Here is a 19496-nt window from a genome sequence, read left to right as displayed (position 1 = left end):
GGAAGTACCACAGAACTAGGTACACTGACTCTGACTACCAAGATTGCTGTCTATCTGAGGTTAAGTTTCATAGCCACACAGGCTGATAAACCTAATGTCAACAACTTCCTATAAAGAAATGTTTCTAAGAGGAGTTTCACTTGCCTTCAGTGAAAGGTATCAAATCAGGAACTTAATTTGCACATTCTGATGGTTTTATTTCCATTTTGTGCTTTTTCAGACGCTAGTGAGGTATCTGAATGCAATCTGGAATTGTCACTGTGTTTCACTGTAATATCAGCCATCCGACTCTAAAATCTGTTTAGGATGAATGTGCTAGTTTTTAGTTTATCTGCTTCTGTAGGTGTTCCTGGATTGCTGTTTGCATTACCTACAGTTTCTACAAAAATAGTATTTTGTATGCTAGTACACATCTGTATGCGGTGATCTAACTGTTCTCATTTTTGTTTACTCTAAATAGTCTTTATCTGATTAATCCTGATGACTCGCTTTAGTAGCAAGCCTGAATACAGAAATAAAAGAAAAAACCATTAACTGTGGGGGGTTTAGCTTATCTGCTCCTTTCTTCACTACCTTTGTATTACTCTGATTTCCAAAGGTAGGGATTTGTGAAGGAAACTTAGAACTCCTGAAGAGAAAAGGAGATTAGTTTGTAAATATAGTTCTTGAAGTTATTATTCTCTCTACCTTCATTTAACTTGCTCTGAGAATTAGGTAACATCCCATTAGGAAGGTTGAAAGCGAAGTGATAGCCAGTGTTCCTAAATACATTCGTATTACTGAGCAGCAGGGAAGGAAGGCTAAATCTTGTAAAGATTTCTATTCTCTGCCCGAACAATGAGTGCAGCGGCCCAGTGATGGGATTCTGTTGAATGACAGTGCTATTCTTGATAGGACTTCAGTAATTGTGTGGTAAAATAGCATTAAATTTTAGACCGGGCTGATAATTATTAGCAAAATATTGTAATATATGCAAAGTCTCCATAGCTTTTATTCTCATACTCTTTAATTGGGAAAAACTAAGATTAATAACAGCCATTGAATAATTACAGGATTGAGCCGGAAGATGAGAGTGCTTCTGGGTAGCAAAAGATATTTGAAGTTTAAAGTAAAAACTGTGTCTGCTGGATATTGTATTTCATTGAGCTGCTACTGGCACTGATGAAGTAGATTTTTTTTTTCCTGAGTTCCTGCATCTCCCAGCCAGGCTGTGGGATAAGAGGACACAGCAGGACAATGTGCTTTTCTGTTGGAGAACAGGGTATTTTCAAATGAGAAGGTGGAACCAGGGACAAAAAAAAATACAGTTGTTTTATTCTAAGTTTCATTAAAGTTATAACCACCTCCCAGGGATCTATGAGAGATGCAGTTTTTCTTAGCAGGGGAAGGGATTTAAAAGTGAGAGGGCAGTTTCCTTCGTGAGGAAAAAAAAAAAAAAAAGTGGTAAAAAATAAATCCAGCTAGCAGTCTCATTTTCTTCAGTTTTCCAGCAATGCAAATGTTTTCACATAATTCTGTTAGTGATGCAGTGTCTAGACTTCTCAGATGGTTTAAAAAAACAAAAAAACACAACCCTGTTAGTAATTCTCAGAATCCTAAATGCTAAGTTGCTATCACTGTTCTGTTGCCCAAGCAGCGATATGGATCCACAAATAGCCACCAAAGGCCAGTTTCTGGAATCTCCGCTCATTTAAGACACATAAGAAGCCCCATTTAATCTGCCTTCAGCAGGCTGCTGTGTGGCAAATGCTCACCAGCACTGGCTGCTGTAGGGATTCGGTAGTTTGTCTCTAACTGCAGCTGAAAAGGCTCTCTGCGCCTTTTCAGAAGCACGTGGGTTGATGAAATCAGGAAAACAGTCTTCGGTTCTTGCGACAGATAGGTATACGTTTCTATGAGGACAAAGTTAACAGGAGAAAACAGCAGTTTGACCTGGGTTTTATAAAAGCTTCTTCGTCTATGTTTTTTACTTGCTCGTTGCTCCTTGTCCTTAGTAAACGCATCAATCCCGAGTAAGCATTGTTCTCAGCTTTAGAATCTACTACAAACTTACATTTTAATGTCTCATTTTGTGGATTCTGATTTTCTGTGTTCCAAGAAACACATTCATTCAGTGTTGATCAGGTTATCCTCTGCTACCACTCTGTAAAATCTCAAAATACTCATAGTGGCCAAGAGAGTTCACACATAACTAGTAGCCTTTTTGCAATCACAGCTGTGCTATTTCACAAGCAACTAGGTTTATACATGGAGTTGTGCTTTCGGGTGGTTTCTTATGTTACTGCTAAAGATGACCTTCAGAACTGAAACAGTGTATAGCCAAAGTCTTCTGCAGGAATAATTGAAGTCTTGCAGTAGTCACTCACTCTTCCAGGCACTGTCTCAGTTGAAGCTCAGCAATTAATTGCTAGCATGTGTTTGCAGTGTATCTCATTTACCGTACTCTTCCCTAACTTGGGCCCAGGATAGGCTGACTATGGTAAATGAATAAGTGGACATTATCTGCACCTTACTGTTCATATAAAATCTCTTGCAAATTCCCTGCACATCACTCAGCTCCACCTTTGATGGGAGAAACAGTTGTCTTCCCTCAACATGCTCCCTTGCTCTGCCTGGTGCAGGCAGCTGCTTAATCCTGTTTTGTTTTTTTCTTCTCTTTTTCCACCATTATGGGTTTAGTGTTTGCTGCAGACTCAAAGAGCCTTGCTGGAGCCAGGCAGGAATACCACACTGTTTTCAGATCTGTAAGAGCTGATGTTGCCCTCTGAATTAATAATGATCCTTCCCACAATTTCATTTTGTCCTTTCATCCCGCCTCATCCATTACCTCTTCATTTAACTCCTTGTAGTTGTACAGGATAATAGCTAAAAGGAGAACAGGTATATCACTGCTCTCTTATTATTAAAACTACTTAAGTATTTTTTCACACAAGCAATTTCAAGAGGGTAAAAACAAAAATCTCATTAGAACAAGGTGTGAGCAGAATTTCTGATGTAGCATATGGGCTAAACTGGTGCCCTGATACGAGCGACATGAGTGAAGCAGTGAGGTACTGCAGAGCTTACATTACACTATAGTGCTGCACATCTTCAGTGTGGAGAACATGGGCTCTGTATTCTCTGTGAATAGACTAATCATTTACAAACAGGAGTATAATCAGTAATGCTCCCTTTTTTCTTTTTTTTTTTTTCCTTCTTTGTAGTAGAGATTATCAGCGGTTAAAGAAAGGATTAAAATGCCAAACAAGCTCCCCTGTGCTCCCCAGATCCATCATCTATGCCCATAGAGTCACTATACATTTTACTGTCAGAAATGATCAGCTTCTACTTTTAGACCCGCAAAACCTGTACAGTTGAGGAAGAATGAGCAATATTTTCTTCTGCCTTGTGCATACTTTGTTGAATGACTGATCACATTTTTGCTCAAGAATCTTTAATCCTGATGGAAAAGTATGACAAAGAAGTAATAGGCTTGGATTTTTCATATTCTCTTATTTCAGTGTTTTCAGTAGTAATACTTGGTGGAATTAACTGGGTACTGCTAAGCTGATCATGTGAGACATACTGTCTCTCTTAAACACATTCATATGGACAAAGAACTTTAGTGACGTTTATGGATTTATGATGATAAATCTCAGTGAGTCTTGTGACAGAGATGTCTTCTTTTTTACCATTTGTCTACATCCAGGTTATGTTAATTTCTTGAGATAAGTGAGAAGCCATATGAACTTCAGGATATCTGTAAAGCAGAATCTTCATCCTGAGTGGTACTGAGCAGGGTAGACATCAAATGTTTTACTTTCCTTCTGAATCTCACCATTTTTCAGAGTCATTTTTTCACCTCTTAACTTAGGCAGCAGTCAGTCCAACCCATTCAGAGAATGATGTTTTACAGAATAGCTAGGCAAAGGGACAAGGGAACCCAGGGCGAGACAGACTCCAGGCAGTTAAGTCAGTGCTGAGTGTAGAAGCAACTGAAAAGCAGTATTCAGGAAACTTCATGGACCTGCTTTATGGTGACTTTTCGGCTAACCGTTAACCATGAATATTCATTAAGAGAAGTTCATCTCTTGCATTAGCCAAAGCTATTTACATATTAATTAGAGTTCACTGATACTGTACCTCAGCATTAGGTAATCTTTGAAGTATTTAACCTGTGAGATAAAGGATTAGGATTGTGTTGCTCATAAACAGAATAAATGTGTGTGGATTTGATTGAGCTAATGTGAGTTTTAACAAAAATGAATCTATCTTCCTTTTTATTATACTTTAAGCAAGCAGACTTAGAGCAGCTTCTCAGTGTTAGGCTTCCCACGGTGAAAACAGATCCACCAAGGCAGGCACTCCTGAATTTGTGTGATCTCATTTGGGATTCCCTCTGTACGTAAGCAGACTTTAAATACTTAAGACCAATTCTGTATCTCTGAGAATTAAGCCCCAGTAACTTTGTAGTTCTGTGAAGTCTTTTACAAAGGCCTTGATGGATCATCATGCAAGAGTAGGGAGACAGAGTCAGTTCCAAGCCCTGCTAACAATTTTAACTGTTGACCCAGATACTCTTCTGAAATGAGGAGGGTGTTTTTAAACTCATAGAGGTAATTGGGTATATTTTGAAATTCCATTTATGTGAAGGACGCAATGTATGTACTTGTAATACAGATCAGTCTACTGCTGTGGTCAAGGGTCAGTTGATAAGCAGCAGAACACCTCTGTTGGATTAAGCTTTGACTGACTTTTACCAGGATCAAATTTTTTGACAAAAAATTATTTCTGTTATGCCATTGGTGCAACTAATCTTGCCCACATTAGTTGTTTTAATTGCAGAACTACAAGGAATTTAACCAAAAGGTTGAACCACTCCCACAGTGAACATTTTTACAAGCGGAGTATGTCATATACAGGGAGAAGTCACATTCCTGCAGTTCCTCATAGAGTCTGGCACAACTGGAATATTCCTTACCTTTGCACTACCAAGAACAGTACTTCCAGAGCCAGCAAAGACACCAAGTAATTCCTGGACAGTTTGAGTTGCTGTACTACATAACTCAATGTCAGAGGATTTTGTAAAAAGAGGCCTAAATTAAAAGGCAACTGAATAATTTGAGATCTGTGTTAAAACTTGTATATGTTTATGTGCAAGGTAAAGGAATAGCAGATCATTTTGCTTCTTGAGTCTTGCATTGATCTGTTGGGTTCAGGGAAGAGCTCTGATCAAGTTTAAGATGAAGAAGGCTGGTTTAGTCTTTACATTAATACTTGTTATTAAAATATTTATAAGTTCGAGTGAAGCTAGGCTAGGCAGGTATTTAAAACACTTGTAGGTCTTTGCAGATCTGTAAGAGTGCTTCAGGTTATTCTTAAATATTGACACATGTAGAACAATACTGCATAGCAGATGTAATCCCAGCATTATAAAGCAGAATGAAGCCACTCTGAAACACCTTGTTATAGTTCCTTAAGGCAAGATAATAACCCAACTGCACTGAGTACAATAGGGATCATTGGCCTAATGTCTTTGGTGGGTTAGCATTCATAAAAAAAATATCGAATTAAGTTCTCATTCTGAAAAAGAAGAAAAAGGAGCTGCAGAAAATCACGGTCTGATACCGACACACATGCACTGGGGAAATTCCTGTCCCTCTGCCTGAAGGGAAGGAAAATGCTATGAATTTGTATTCACAAATATTGTAATGATTTTCAACACAACAGCATGCTACTTATACTGCAAGTGTACATTTTATGTCACCTATATTTCTCATTGCTTTTTCCAACAGAAAGCAATTTCATTTAAATGCTTGTTTTTCTTTTTATTTAAATGAAGATTGGATAACTTAGCTCTTAGATACCCTATTTTCTGTTCTCCAGCACTGCTGCATTCTGTACCTTGCTTTGTAATTTTATAATGCATGTTTGTGACAGGCATATCAAACAAGACCGTTAGTTTAGAATTGAGGTGAGTTCTTTAAATCTAAATTTTATTATAAACAGCAGAATAAAATCTTTCAAACGCTTCCCAGTTCTGCCAAGAAGCAAAGCTATATTTAACTCATTTTGAAATTCATCAAATGCATTCTGGGCTGATTTGGATCTTTGACACGTCTTTGAAGATAACATGTAGTGGAAGTGTCATACAGTCCATTGTATGATTGGGCACATCCTGAGATTCTTGTCAATGAAGACATGTAGTTAGGACTGGATTGTAGAGAGAAAAGTATGTATGTATCTGATTACTTAATATTGATACTTCATTTGAGATTTTAACAATCCGTTGCATTCAGTTCAAGAGCTTTTTAAGAACTGCTGTATGGAAAGAGATTAGTGCCATACCAATAACAAAATCCATATACACTTACAAATTTAAAATAAAAATAAAAAGACAACTCTTTTGTAGTACTTGGGAGAGAAAGTATTTTAGAGAAGCTCAATACTATGTGTTGCTGTAATAACAACTGGGAGCAGCTTCAAAATCTGTATAAAGAGATCTTCAGATATTAAGAATGATCCATGAGAATCTATTTAAGGATACTGTGTACCGAAGCAGGTGCTCCCAAATGTGTCTTCCTCTTCCACCATTTTTCCTGTCTTGGATCATAAACAACTGTAAACACAAGTGCTTTTAATGGTAGGGCTAAATATAGACAGGAATAAATCTGTCAGATTTCATGCTTCGTGCTTCGAAGTTGTCATTAAGATAAGATAAATAAGGTTACAAAAGATTGTTTAGACTTTTTGTCTGTAAACACGATATATATTGGATATATATATATGTTATCGCGCCTCTTTTCTGTTTTATTTATAAGAACAAATAAGAGTCTCTTAAATTGAAAAAGCGCATGAAAAAGTAATACAATCTGAATTTATCAGCAAAATATTGAATACAGTATTGCCTGTACTCAAGTGTGACCTGACTTTGAAGTTCAAGAATATGATTTTTAATAGCTAAAAGGTGATCTTCCAATTCACTAAAATCCTCAATCAAAATAAATAAGACTGTACTTTAACCAGCAAATTCTTTACAGGAAATAAAGACAGTGTCATACTTCCAGTATGATTATTTTTACAACTTGACTATAGTTTTTTCTAATGTTAATTTGTCTTTGATTTGTTCTAGTACATGACTGCTGCTGCACCTATGCAAGGGACCTACATTCCCCAGTACACTCCTGTGCCTCCAACAGCTGTCCCTATTGAAGTAAGTTTACCTCCATCCATGAAAGTGGAGTGAAGGGGTAACAGAATTCTTACATCTATAATGGCTCACTGTACCTGCTGTTTGAGAGAAGCCTAAAAGCACTCCATGGAAGGGTACATCATCCAGGGTTTTTTTGTTTGTTTGTTTTGTGTTTTTTTTTTTAATTAAAACTTCACATTCTTTGCTTTATTTTTCTTTTTAGTTTACTTATTATTATTTGCAAGGGCTCTTGCTTTGCGTTTGTTTTGCTGTACAGCAGGACATGGAATAAAACGTCAGTGATTATGACTATCTTTTTCCTCATGTACTTGGGAGGGGAGATGGGAAAAGACAGGAAAACAATCCCAGGAGGCAGACCACAAATGCAAAAGAGATTCCAAGAAAAGAAGATTGCAAGAGGGTTTGATGTGGTCCTTAACAAGTATAGGTAATTGCTGAAATATTTAGCCACCAGAAAAAGTGATTGAGCAATGGAAACCTTCCTCTTGTATATACAGACGTGGAGGATGCTGCACTGACTGAGTGCTTTTTCATCCTTGAGGAAGGATTCGCTCCCTCCCTCCTTGGGGCTGAGTCATGCTGATGACAGTCTAATGAGTAAGTATTTACTCAACCCTGTAGACTACAAGCTGCCGGGAGAGTCAGCTCAACTTCCACTTCTGTGCAGCGCTATAAGGGCCACCCAGCACAGTGAGAGGAGGGTGCCTTGTCGTCGTCTTCAGTGTGTGCTTCTCTTTGGTGCTGCCCCCCTTTTATTAATAACTTCTCCCCTACTGTAGGGTAATATGAGGGATTCCAGGGTCTCCATACTTCTGTCTTCTATATGGACTTCTTGAGTTGGTGATGTTGCTGCTCCGTGTATTGGGGTTGCTGTGTTAGCGATACTTTTGGCGCGGCTCCACCAGCAGTCAAGCAGACTCATCTTGTTTTGTTGTTTTTGTTTTTTTTTTTTTCCCAGTTTTCTGCAATTGCTGAAATTTCTAAATGAGATCCCTCACGAAAGGCTCCTACTTTTTTTGTCACACTGTGCCAGTCATATTTTCAGTCTTTTTTTTATTTGAAGATAATACTTCCCTAAGCCTTGTTTGATTGCAGATGGGGTGTGAGTACCTCGTCTTAGTAGCTGTTCTTAGGTATTAAATGAGGCAGATGCAAATCCAGATCAAAAGGAGATAGCAGGATGGAGGCAAGAATGGCTTATCCATCACTAGTAATCAGTACTAATAAGAGATTAATTCTTCCTGAGCTCTTCTCACCATCGCCCATTGTTATATGAAGTAACATGTTATAGTAATCGAATATTATCTAAATATATAGCCGGTCTTGACCTGATCTAGTGATGTTTTTTATTGTTATTGTTTATCTCTATATGGTCTCTACCCCAGAGAGCTAACATTCTCAAGATGGACAGTAGCAGAATCATAAAGGGAAAAAAGTACACAGAAAAAGATAATACAGTCTCAACAGATATGAAGACTTTCTAAGAAATGAAGAAGTTGAACTTAAACATATTTTTTCACAGATAATAGGAAATAAACTACCTCTTGTTTACATAGGACTCAAATGAAAACAAATCAAGTGGTTTGTGCTCCCTCTTCTGGCTCTGTTGTATGTGATACAGTAATAAAGCAAGTTCCCTTAAGAGATCTGCCAGTTCTATTTTTGTGTCCAACACATCAAATGTGAGAGTAAAGGCAAGAAAATACAGATAGCTCTGAAAGCATGCAGAACTGTTAGAATTGATATTATTCAGACTGTCCAACCTTTCCACATTAAGGAATAGAACGTAATGTGTATCTAATCTTTTTTTTTTTTTCAAGTTTGCAATTGAAACAAGACTTTATTGGAGCTTCAGCTTAACTAGTAAAATCTTCAGAGTGAGCTAAACTTACCCTTGAAAGAGAACATGCATAAATGAGCTGTGTACAGGAGTGCATTGTTTTTCTAAGGCAGCTAAAATTCCATTGGACATGTAATAAATTGGAAGGTGATGGACCTAATTTCTGCCTTTATCATATAGCAATTCAGGGAAAATGAAAGTGATTTCACTGTGAAGTTGGGCTAAGTACATGAATGTCCGAGAGCCATACATTCATTATAAAAAAGACAAAAGGTAAAATCCACATTTCCCTGGAGTCAGCAGAATTTTTTTCTTTGGCTTTAAATAGACAGAGAAACGCTCCAAAATGTGGAGGTGTTTCCCACTATAGCATATGAGAGCAATGTACTGGAGAGGTCAGTACACTAAGGAAGATTCTCATTGCTGGATTGTCTCTCTTTGTGAACTAATAGAGTTTATTGTGTTAGCATATTGTTCTGCTGTCCTTGATTCTTTTAACCATGCAGAACTCCAAGAGAAATACAGGAATGGTGAGCTGATACTTAATGTGAGTGAATACTTAACTAGTGTGAGTGAAAATAGTAAGTTTTTCATGTTCTTATTTGACTCCTTAGGGTGTTGTTGCTGATACTTCTCCACAGACAGTAGCATCTTCATCACAGGAAGCCAGTGGTCAACAGCAACAGATGACAGTGGAAACATCCAGTGAACATGCACCTGCATATTCCTACCAACAGTCTAAGTAAGTAAGCATATGCTTTGTAACCTGAAGGTTTCCCCTCTTCAAAATAGTAGGCCAAAGCTGCTCCCTATTTCAGCAATACAGATTCAGCATAGCTTCATTGAGTTCAAATGAGTTCTCCATACATAGTAGTGTGTGTGGAACGCTACTGCGTACTGTAGTATGCAGTATTAGAGTACTGATGTAGCATCAGTAGCATCAGTACTGTGGACATAGAAGGATCTCAACAACTGTATTAACAACCATCATGCTGGGCTAAACTAGTATCTGGCATCAGCATTTACAAAGAGGGCTTAGATTTTGAAATTGGTAGTGTGGTACACATGTAAAAGCTCATTTCTAAAAGTGTGGTTAGTAAAACAGTGTAAATTGCCCCAGGGTGGAATTTTTAAGAATGCAAAGCCAGCACCATGCAGACACCAAGTGAGCAGAAGCTGGAAACACAAGGGAAATTAATATGATATGGAGAAGACTGCTGTATCTTTCTCTGCTCACTTTATTTGCTTCTCATGGAATACTTTGAAAGACTTGAGAGCTACACACTGATGGCTGTACTTTGAACACTTTCAACTTCAGAGTAATCCCAAAGCATCTTTCCTTTTGCCATAATAGGATAGATCCTCAAAAAACTAGGTTGCTTAGTCAAGAACTTAGTCACACGCAGATTCTAGGAATTTGGATGGGCTATAGGAATTGTGATGTGCTCCAAATGCAATTATTTATTAATACATGTACATTAAACATCACTTCACTATAAAAAGAGGAATTATTTTTATCTTGTTGAAGATAAGAGACAAAGAAGATCGTGTGATACATCAGTTAACTTAGAGTGCTACAAGTGCTAAGAGGCATATGCTATGATATAGAAATGATTAGAATTATACCTATCTGTCAGTTACTTTACTTCATTTATGACCCCTGGAAGTGGAAGATGCATCAATTTGTTTCAAATGAATGAGAAATGTGTCAGATTGTACAATGGCCCTTTTTGACTGCCATAAAACATAAGCTGTTACTATTTCGTATGTCACTGCCATATTTGTTTATGTGTAGGTATCACAAAAGCAGTTCACAAGCTTTATGCTGGTGCATCCAGTTCGGTGTTTTGGAGACGCAGTCAGAGGGGGTACACATACATAGACATAAGATTCTCTAGTACCTATAAATAAATAGCGGTCAAAGAGATAAAATGAATGTGACAGTGACATCCTGTTCACTGGATTTGATGACTGTTCTGAAGGGATTTTGATCTGACCATTCCCATTTTCCAGTTCCCTTTCACTGGAGTCTCCTAAGATAAATGTGATCAGCTGCTTGTGGCATTTTTCCTACAAAGAAGAAAGCTACATTGCAATTCTTTATTGAAATGATGCTGTGTTCATGCTCAAAAGGTGAATTCTCACTTCCCCTGAGAATGAGATTCTCTCATCTTTCCTTGTCAGCTACTGCATTGTTGCAGTGATGCATACAGTTCTAATGGCACTGGCATTTATATTCTGAGGAATTTCTTTCTTTTTTAGTAGCGTAAGCAGATTCACTACAGATTTTTTATTATGATTATTTTACCATTTTTTCGTCTGAAATGTGCCCTGTTTGTTTCTGCCAGTTGTGGGCAGAAATGCAAAATGGGGGAAGCTATATAAAGAAACAAAACAATGCACAATCTCTGTCAATATATATATATATGCATATATATAGAAAACAATTCCTGGCAGAGTATTTCAGTAATCTTTACTATACAACATTTTTTTTTGCCACTAAAATAAAATATTATTAATTTGAAGGATACACTTATTAATAGGAAGCACTATGCCTAGTGTATAACAGCTGTTTGCAAAGCAATGGAGAAGAAGTAATTAACATGGCCAGATAATGGTTTTGTCATATATATGCAAAGAAAGAGAGAGACACTAAAAATGGTTTCATTAGAGCTGATCAGTCAGGAGAAAAGTTCTAACAGTATTTCATTATTTTTATTTTCTTTGCAATAATCATAAAATTGCAGGCAACAAAGGGGGGAAAATACAGGATCCTGTACTATCTGTGCATGAAAAACTGAATCAAAGATAAAATTTAAGATTCACTCTTTTAATCAGCATGTACATTTATTTATTTAATATTCTGGATGCTCAATTAGAGTACGCCAGGTATTTTCAGAAATGATAACTTCGTGTCAAAACCCTGACTTCTAGAAATGGAGCAGTATAGGAGAAGCAGCCCTCTGTTTCTGAGCAGAGAACTCAACTGTATGAGGAAATCACCTTAATTATTTTAGACCCACAATGTCTCTTTTTCTCATAAATCTTTAATTTTCTACATAAAAGAGTGCGAAATCTATGAAGTAGCTTTAAATGGATATCCTTCCCCCTGGAAATTGTACTCTCTTATTCCTAAACAAAACTGTCTGCTGCACAGAACACTCTTACTTTAAATGTGGGAAGAATACAGTTTTAAGGAGCCTTTCGTGGGCAAGCTCCATGCCAGGTTATGTTGGAAAATGTGATGATGCCTTTCAGGCATACGGTGTCCACCCTGCTCAGAGGGGCAGTAAAATCTTGTCAGGCAAAGTTAGACATAGAGAACTGCTTTAGAAACCCTAAGAAAATACTTAATTCATATTTTCCATATAAATCTGTTGTTAAATTCCAAATGCTAATTTTAAGGCTTCGTGCAATGAAAATGTTCTTTGACAAATTTAATGTTTAAAGTAAATGTTCATTTTATGTTTACTATCCTGGAGAAATAGTTGTTATGTGGCAAATTAGGTCATCAGCATTCTTCACAGTTTAACTCCTAATAATAATGTAATTATTTTAAGGCAAATGCTTTAATGCTTGCAAAGGGAAAGGTGCTAGTTTGTCTTGTGTTGATTTTGAATTGAAAAAGGATTATTTCCATGCAAGCTTTGGAGACTGCAGGAGATCCGGAAGCTAGCTCTTACTGATAGTTCACAGGTACAGTAAGATCTGCATCTCCCTATGGATTGCATATTGTCTTGACAATATAAGTTTTATTAGATGTATCATGAAATTTTGTGAAACCTCAAAAACACGAAGTAAGTGCTATCTTAAAAAAATTCATTTTTATTGTTTAACTTGTTCTCTGTGCTAAATTTAGAAGGACTTGACACTATACATTCAAAAGAATTGTATTTTTCTAATTGATAATATCTCAAATGTTTCTTAGTTATCCATAAGTTATCCATTATCTAAGTTATCCAAGTTATCCATTAAGCAGGCTGTTTCATAATTGAAGTGTTCTTGCCATCAGAAAATGTGCTCATGCTAGTAAATTGGATGTATACTTTTATTGTAATTTTATCCTTCACTTTATCATTAGTATCCAAAACAAATAGTGCCACTTAATATTATGAAAATATCCACTCTTATTGTATTACTCTTGAAATATTTACACAGTGCTAAACCACACATTCATCTCATTTCAGTGAATCTAAACTGCCCATTAAGCTTAGCATTAGCAAAAATAAAGTCATCTACTTAGGGTATGTTAAAGTCCCCAAAGCAGGAGTTCCCTACTTCTGACTATTTTCAGCTTAGTGGTGGTATCATATTTAAACAGCTGCAAAGTTAGTTTAGCTTGGATAACTTTTAAAGAGAATTGGGTGGAAAAAAAAAAAAAAGGATAGGAGCCTATTTCAAAGTTGCTTTGACTTAATGACCACTTTAATTCAATTGTTTTTACAGACAATAAACAGGACTGAAGAATGTCGGTCTGAAATCATTGCCTTGAATGGAGAAACTTCACTGAACAAGAAGTTGGCTTCCAGTTTGCACAGGCGTCAAACGAATACTTTTTTTTTTCTACCTTTCCCAACGAAAACAAAAGTGTTTTTATGTGCTGTGCAAATGGTTCCGTCATGTAGTCTGACAATTCTGTTTTTGCTATTTTTTTTTTGTTGTTGTTGTTGTTAACTAAAGGAAAAACCCGGAAGAAAAACGCTTGGCATTTCATCTGGATGAACATCTGAATTCAGAATTTACCTGGAGGTGTAGCTAGATTTTTTTTTTTTTTAACAGAAAAACTGATGATGTCAAGAGGGAGCAAGTTGAGATGAAAACCAATTGTCTTCCTCAAAACTTAAGCTACTCTTTTTTCTCTTGTTTTATTTTTCTTCTTGTTTTAAAGTAGAGTGGTTTTTGTTTTTTGGTTCTTTTGTTTTGTTTTTGTTTGTTCATTTGTTTTTGTTTTTTTTTTTTGTTTTGTTTTTTAAGAAATGTTTAGGTAAGGTTTATCTTGAATCTTAATTGCCTTAATTTTAAGGACGTCAAAAGCTCTCAAGGCAAGCTGTCAACGTCTTGTTAGAAAACCTGAGAATGAATTGAAACTGCTCACACCGGTGCTGGTGCAGAAGAAGTTTAAAAGACTGAGTTTTTGGGGTGAACAAAAAATAAACTGTACAGTTTAAAAGAAAATGATTTTCTTCTTTTGAAGAAAAGTTGATGATAAAGGAACTGTGGCAACTGAAAGGATTGGAAAAATGCTGGGACTTTTATGAACTTTGTCTTAAGTGTTGACAGAAAAAAATCTAGAAGGCTAAAGCATTTTACAGTAAAGTTATTGAATTGAGAAAAAAACTTGCTGCATTATAGAGAATGCAGGGTTTTTTTCTTGCAGAATGCAGATTTTTTTATTTACAAAGCGTGATCGCTAGCAAAAGCATTAGTGCTTTTTATCTGCAGTCTTTTTTATGAGCTTTAAGAAGTTTTTAGTCTGCTTTGCTTGTCACATTGCAAAAACCTAGCTTAAGAGCATTAAAAAAAAACTTAAGTAGATAGGAGCTTATGGTCAAAAAAGTGCAAAAAAAGCAATAGATAGAAGAAATTGTTGACAATTTCTGTAGTCTTTCCTAGTTGTGAACAAATGCAGCCTATGGATGGCCTATTTTATACCAAAGATGAAGTGACACCCTAACGCAGTCCAGAAGATAGAGGTTTTTTTTTCTTTTTTTATCTTTATTTGACCTACATGGCCGGACCAGTTCTTACTTTCTTGTTTGTTTAAACTATCTTCCACTGGTGTTTTACATACTTCATATGTTTTTAGTGGAAATTTCAGAATAGTTGGTATTTTAAGTTTGTTGATCGTGTGCTTTGGAGAACATCACAAAGCAAGTGGAGTGAGTTACCAACTAATCTGTCCAGGTGGGCTTTAATTTTGATGAGTTTTTCTGTTAAATTGCCTGATCTTTGGTATTTCTACTGAAACAACAGTCTTCCTTCTGAATTCCGACATAACACAGATTCATTTCTTCACCTCAGTCTTTGTCATCGTCCAGCATGCATAGCCACCTTAATTCCGTGTTCATTTTTCAATAATGCATTTGAATTGCCAGTTAGATGCAACAGAAAGCAAACTTGATCTTTGCTCTCATTTTAGCTCTCCCGTGCAAGCAGAAATGTTGAAAATTACTTATGCTAGTGTTGTCATCCAGGCAGGAAGTTAATTATTCTTCTCTGCTATGATTTCCGTTGTCTTAATATGTTGGCTGACAATCACTAATTAGTATGATTAGGCAGAAAAGACACTAACTAAATGGAATCCACGGAAACCTGTTTTAAGATTGACAGTTATTTTCCACAGAGAAATCTTGATTATGGTCCTTGGTTTTTCCAAGCAACCAGAAAAAGTGAAAAGCAAATCAAAAGAGGATTTTTTCCTTAAGGAGGCAGAAGAGAAGCAGCATTTAAATATATACATACATACACATATATCTATAAGTAGAAATTAAACCAAACATGTTTAAACTTCTCTCCATCCAGAAGAGAGGGGATGGCTCATCACATTTATTGTGATGCATTAGAGACAGGGTATCCATTAAAAATAATTAAATTAAAACATATTTATTGGATCAATCTGATTCAGCCACACAATTCTAAAAGAGATCTGTTTCCTTAACCTGACTTTTAGGGGAAAAAGTACACAGTTATTTTTTTAAATTGATAAAACAAGATCGTATTTTTTAATGTATTATGGGGGGGGGAGGGGGTTTCCCAAGTAAATGGCTGCTAGATATGCAACGTATAAAAGAGAGGAATGGGAATTCATGTGGTTCTTCACCATAGGAAGAAGGCCTGATTTTCAGAAGTGGTAAAACTCACGCCTTTTCCAGAGTAGCTGTAGATATTCTGCACTTCTGAAAACCAGACGATGCCAAAGTAAAAGAACAGTACCCACAACCTGTTTTTAATTCAGAAAAAAAAGACAAACAAACAACAAAACAAAACATACACATAAAAAAAACTCAACCATCTCTTTCTGTTCCACATGCTGTCTCATTACTTGTTGCTTTTTGAGAGTGGCACTTGAATTTTGGCCTTGGATAAAGGTTCCCTCCTTATTTGGAGGGCATATGGGGGAGAAATCAATCTAGCCTTATTTTCTTCCTTTCTACACATACTCTCTTTCTGTCTCTGAATTCTTTGTACAAATAGAGATAACCCCAGGCACAATTCAGTTCAATATGAAATAAACATATTTGTTTCTGTGTAAGTTCTAATGTGACATACAAAAAGTCTCATTTACTATCAACAATGAGGCTACAAGGTAGCTACCATGTGGCTGATGAATATGCTGAGGTACCTTCTTATTTCTATTCAGAACTCTGCTGCTTTATTTATACATTCAGAAACATTTTTGTTATTTTTTTCAGCAAACAAATTTAAGCAATCTCAGTGTTTTTTTATTAAGCCAGATAGGCAACACGGTGTAATGATGCCTGTCACTTTAAAGTGTTTCAAGTGCATTCTGTGTTAGAATTGTTCCTTTTTTTTTCCATGCTGCAATGTTTATTAGTGTTTGAAATCAAAAGAAATAAAGAAAAGTAATAGAGGAAGAAGAGGAAAGAAAATGGATTCCCTAAATACAATTGATCATCTTACTCTTTCCCAAAAACAGTGAACTGGTACTTGAAAGACTATGAATTATAAAAAACAAATGTGAGATTTGAGTAAAAACAGTCATAAATATTAAGGTAAGAAAAAAACTTATCAGGGGCATACAAATTGTGTGGAAATTGGTAACTTTTTTGTAAAAGTTATAAGTTGAGGTAAAACAGAGCAGTTGAAAAGCAATATGCTGCATGGTTGTCATAGCACTAGAACACTTGTTGGCTTCTGAACTCTAAAACTGGTGTTCTTTTTGTTCAGGCTAATAATATTTGTTGGAACATTTCACTCTAGTTATCTCTTTCAGTTGTTGGTTGGTTGGTTTTTTGGTGGTTTTTGTTTTTGTTTTTCGTTTTTTGGGTATTTTTTTGAAGATCTGAATTTGTGAAGTCAATATCTATGTCTTGCTAATTTAGCTTTAAATATCATGAGGGTTCCTGAAAGGTTGCAGAAACAACTCTAGAAGTCTAAGGCAATGGTGCCTGTCCCAGCGGTCTAGAAGCAACATCAAATCCATAAGCTGAACTGCGTATGTACTTTCCATCACACCTGAATTCTTGTAAATAGTCAAATCTGAATGTTCAGGTTTGGTATTTTTGTTTTTACTTTAAAAGATGAATACAGGAGGGGTGTCAGAGAAATACAAATTATGGCTAGAAAATCTGTATACCTGGGCTCGTCGCTTAAGATTGAGGAATAAATGGATATAGTGGAACTGAAGAGAGTATTATATTTGCAGGTGCAGTGTAGATCAGGGCACTGAATATTCTTGCTGTTCCCAGTGAGATTGCTGAGGGACTCTTCCTATCTGGCTCTACTGCTGGTTTTGTAAGCACTTTTCACCTGTGACAGTCAGGTCTCAAAATTGTGAATGTCCTCCTATTGCCTTCCAGTGAAACAGACTCTTGAAATGTCCTTAGCTTGTGCTTACTTGTATAGTTCTGTTTACCAAGAGACTGCCTTGGTTGTGTTGGTCAAGAAATCCACCGTAACGCAGAATGAGGCATATCTGAGAGCAATTGCATCACACTGTATTATCTTCTGCTATGGATGCATGCCCAACTGTGGAAGATAAAGGCTGGTTAATAGTGAAATTGAGGGCTTAAACTTTCAATGGGCAATGGGCTGAAGCACTCAAATGGATTTTTACAGAAGTAAAAATCAAACAAAGGGTATTATTTATGTATGTATGTGTAGCAAAACTCAGCAAATTTGAGGAAGCCTGCATTGTAATAAAGTTTATTTTTAATATGTCATAGTATTTGGATCTATATTATGTTGTTTATGGTACTGAAGGATGATACTGATGCAAAGTGTTTAAAAAATTGCCATGTTTCATGAATTTAAGCTTGATGGTGCTCCTCATGCCACTTCATTTTAATGCTGAGGTTGACATGAGTAAAACAGATTTAGGCAGATTCGCTGAACTCCACCTCCAGTAAGAGTCATGCTAAAGAGTGATGATGTGCTTAAGGTAATGAATCAGTCTATTTTTCGTGGTGAGACCAAATGTGGTAGTTGAAGATAGTGATGTTTGATGCACACACAGTCAACATTTCCTTTCAAAACTTTGTTTAACATTGAATTGGTCCAAAAACAAAAGAAATGTCCTAAGGGTAAGGGATTTTACAGATCTTTCTAGGTAACCCATTTGAGCTGAGGAAACAGTCACGGTGTGATGGAAGTGCAAAACAGAAAATAACAAAAACACTGGCATTTGGTGCATTGGTCTTTTCTGTTAGGTGACGATTGGCTCTAATAATAATGATTCTTTTCATTTCTGATATTCATATACACACGCTTTCTCAGAAGGAGGGCTGAGTGACTGGCAGACTTCTCTCCCTCACTGGAGCAGATTTCTAGAATCTCAGCACGTGGCAAAGATGCAGTGGAAGAAGAGTTGTTTCCCCTCAAAAAAGAGCACTGACTTTTTCTATATTGCTCCTGTCACCCACATAGACCCGAACTCTGTATGTATTCCAGAAATTTATTCACCTTTGTGCCTCAAAGCAGGCAGAAGAGACCTTTTCCTTCTCCCCTTTATTAATGTTCTGTGTTAACAGGAAATTGAGAGAAGATTTGCCAAAAAAAAAAAAAAAAAGTAGAAAGAAAGAAAAGAAAAAGAAAAAATGTTGCTTTAGCTTTCCATGATGACGAAAGTGCTTGTCTTTGTTTCAGTCGTCCAAGATTCCATTCTCCATCAGTGACAGTTGCATTCTTGTGATAAAGTAAAAAATAAAAGCTTTTAACAGGTTCACAAATCCATGTTTTCTTGCAGGCCAGACCCTGCAAGGTGTAAGCACCTTCCAAGATCTGGAACTGTTATCCTAAGAGAGTACCTGCCCAATGTTAATTTCTGCCTTTAAGTCTCTCTCTTGGATAATAATTTTATGAATTTGGTGGAAATTGCAGGCAGTTATATTTTTAAAAGCCCAAAAATGCAGCCTAGGGAAGTGAATGCGATGTTTATGTAACTAAAGTATTATGAAATATGCTGTATTCCAGAGTGGAGGAAAATTCTATCTTTTGGAGGCAGAACATTTTTATGTAAAAGCCAGAAAGCATACAGAATTCATATAGGAACACTTTTGTTTCCTTTTTAAAGGAGAATGAGCAGGTTCTGTCTATAATGAAAATCAAAGCAGCTTCGAAAGCAGATGAACTTCCTATCAAGAAATGTGCATCACACAAATGGGACAGAGGTTCTTTAAAGCCCTTACAGACCACACTGTAGCCAAAATGTAGAATACAGAACCTCCGTGATACATTAAATTATGAATCTTATTTATATGGGCATCTGTGTGCTGATGTCTCAGA

At 36.4% G+C, this 19496-nt stretch overlaps 1 protein-coding gene across 5 annotated transcripts in view; it reads left to right on the top strand.

Annotated features, from left to right (window-relative positions):
* Positions 1 to 18101, top strand: part of RBMS3 (RNA binding motif single stranded interacting protein 3) — a 706597-nt gene extending 688496 nt beyond the window's left edge. For 3 of the 5 annotated variants that reach the window (XM_065753690.1, XM_065753693.1, XM_065753692.1), the window contains 2 exons: positions 7112 to 7192; positions 9647 to 9778. In XM_065753690.1, the coding sequence (XP_065609762.1) occupies positions 7112 to 7192; positions 9647 to 9778 (213 nt within the window). Of the gene's footprint in view, positions 1 to 7111; positions 7193 to 9646; positions 9779 to 13478 lie in introns of those variants that run through there. The other 2 variants (XM_065753689.1, XM_065753691.1) reach the window with 1 other exon arrangement.
* Positions 18102 to 19496: the final 1395 nt, after the last annotated feature.

This window comes from Cyrtonyx montezumae, unplaced genomic scaffold (genome assembly GCF_038088225.1).
Source record: "Cyrtonyx montezumae isolate F1298 unplaced genomic scaffold, pur_monq_1.0 scaffold_8, whole genome shotgun sequence".
Taxonomy (NCBI): domain Eukaryota; kingdom Metazoa; phylum Chordata; class Aves; order Galliformes; family Odontophoridae; genus Cyrtonyx; species Cyrtonyx montezumae.
Note: the sequence above shows the minus strand (reverse complement) of the source record. Positions and strands in the feature narration are given on the sequence as shown.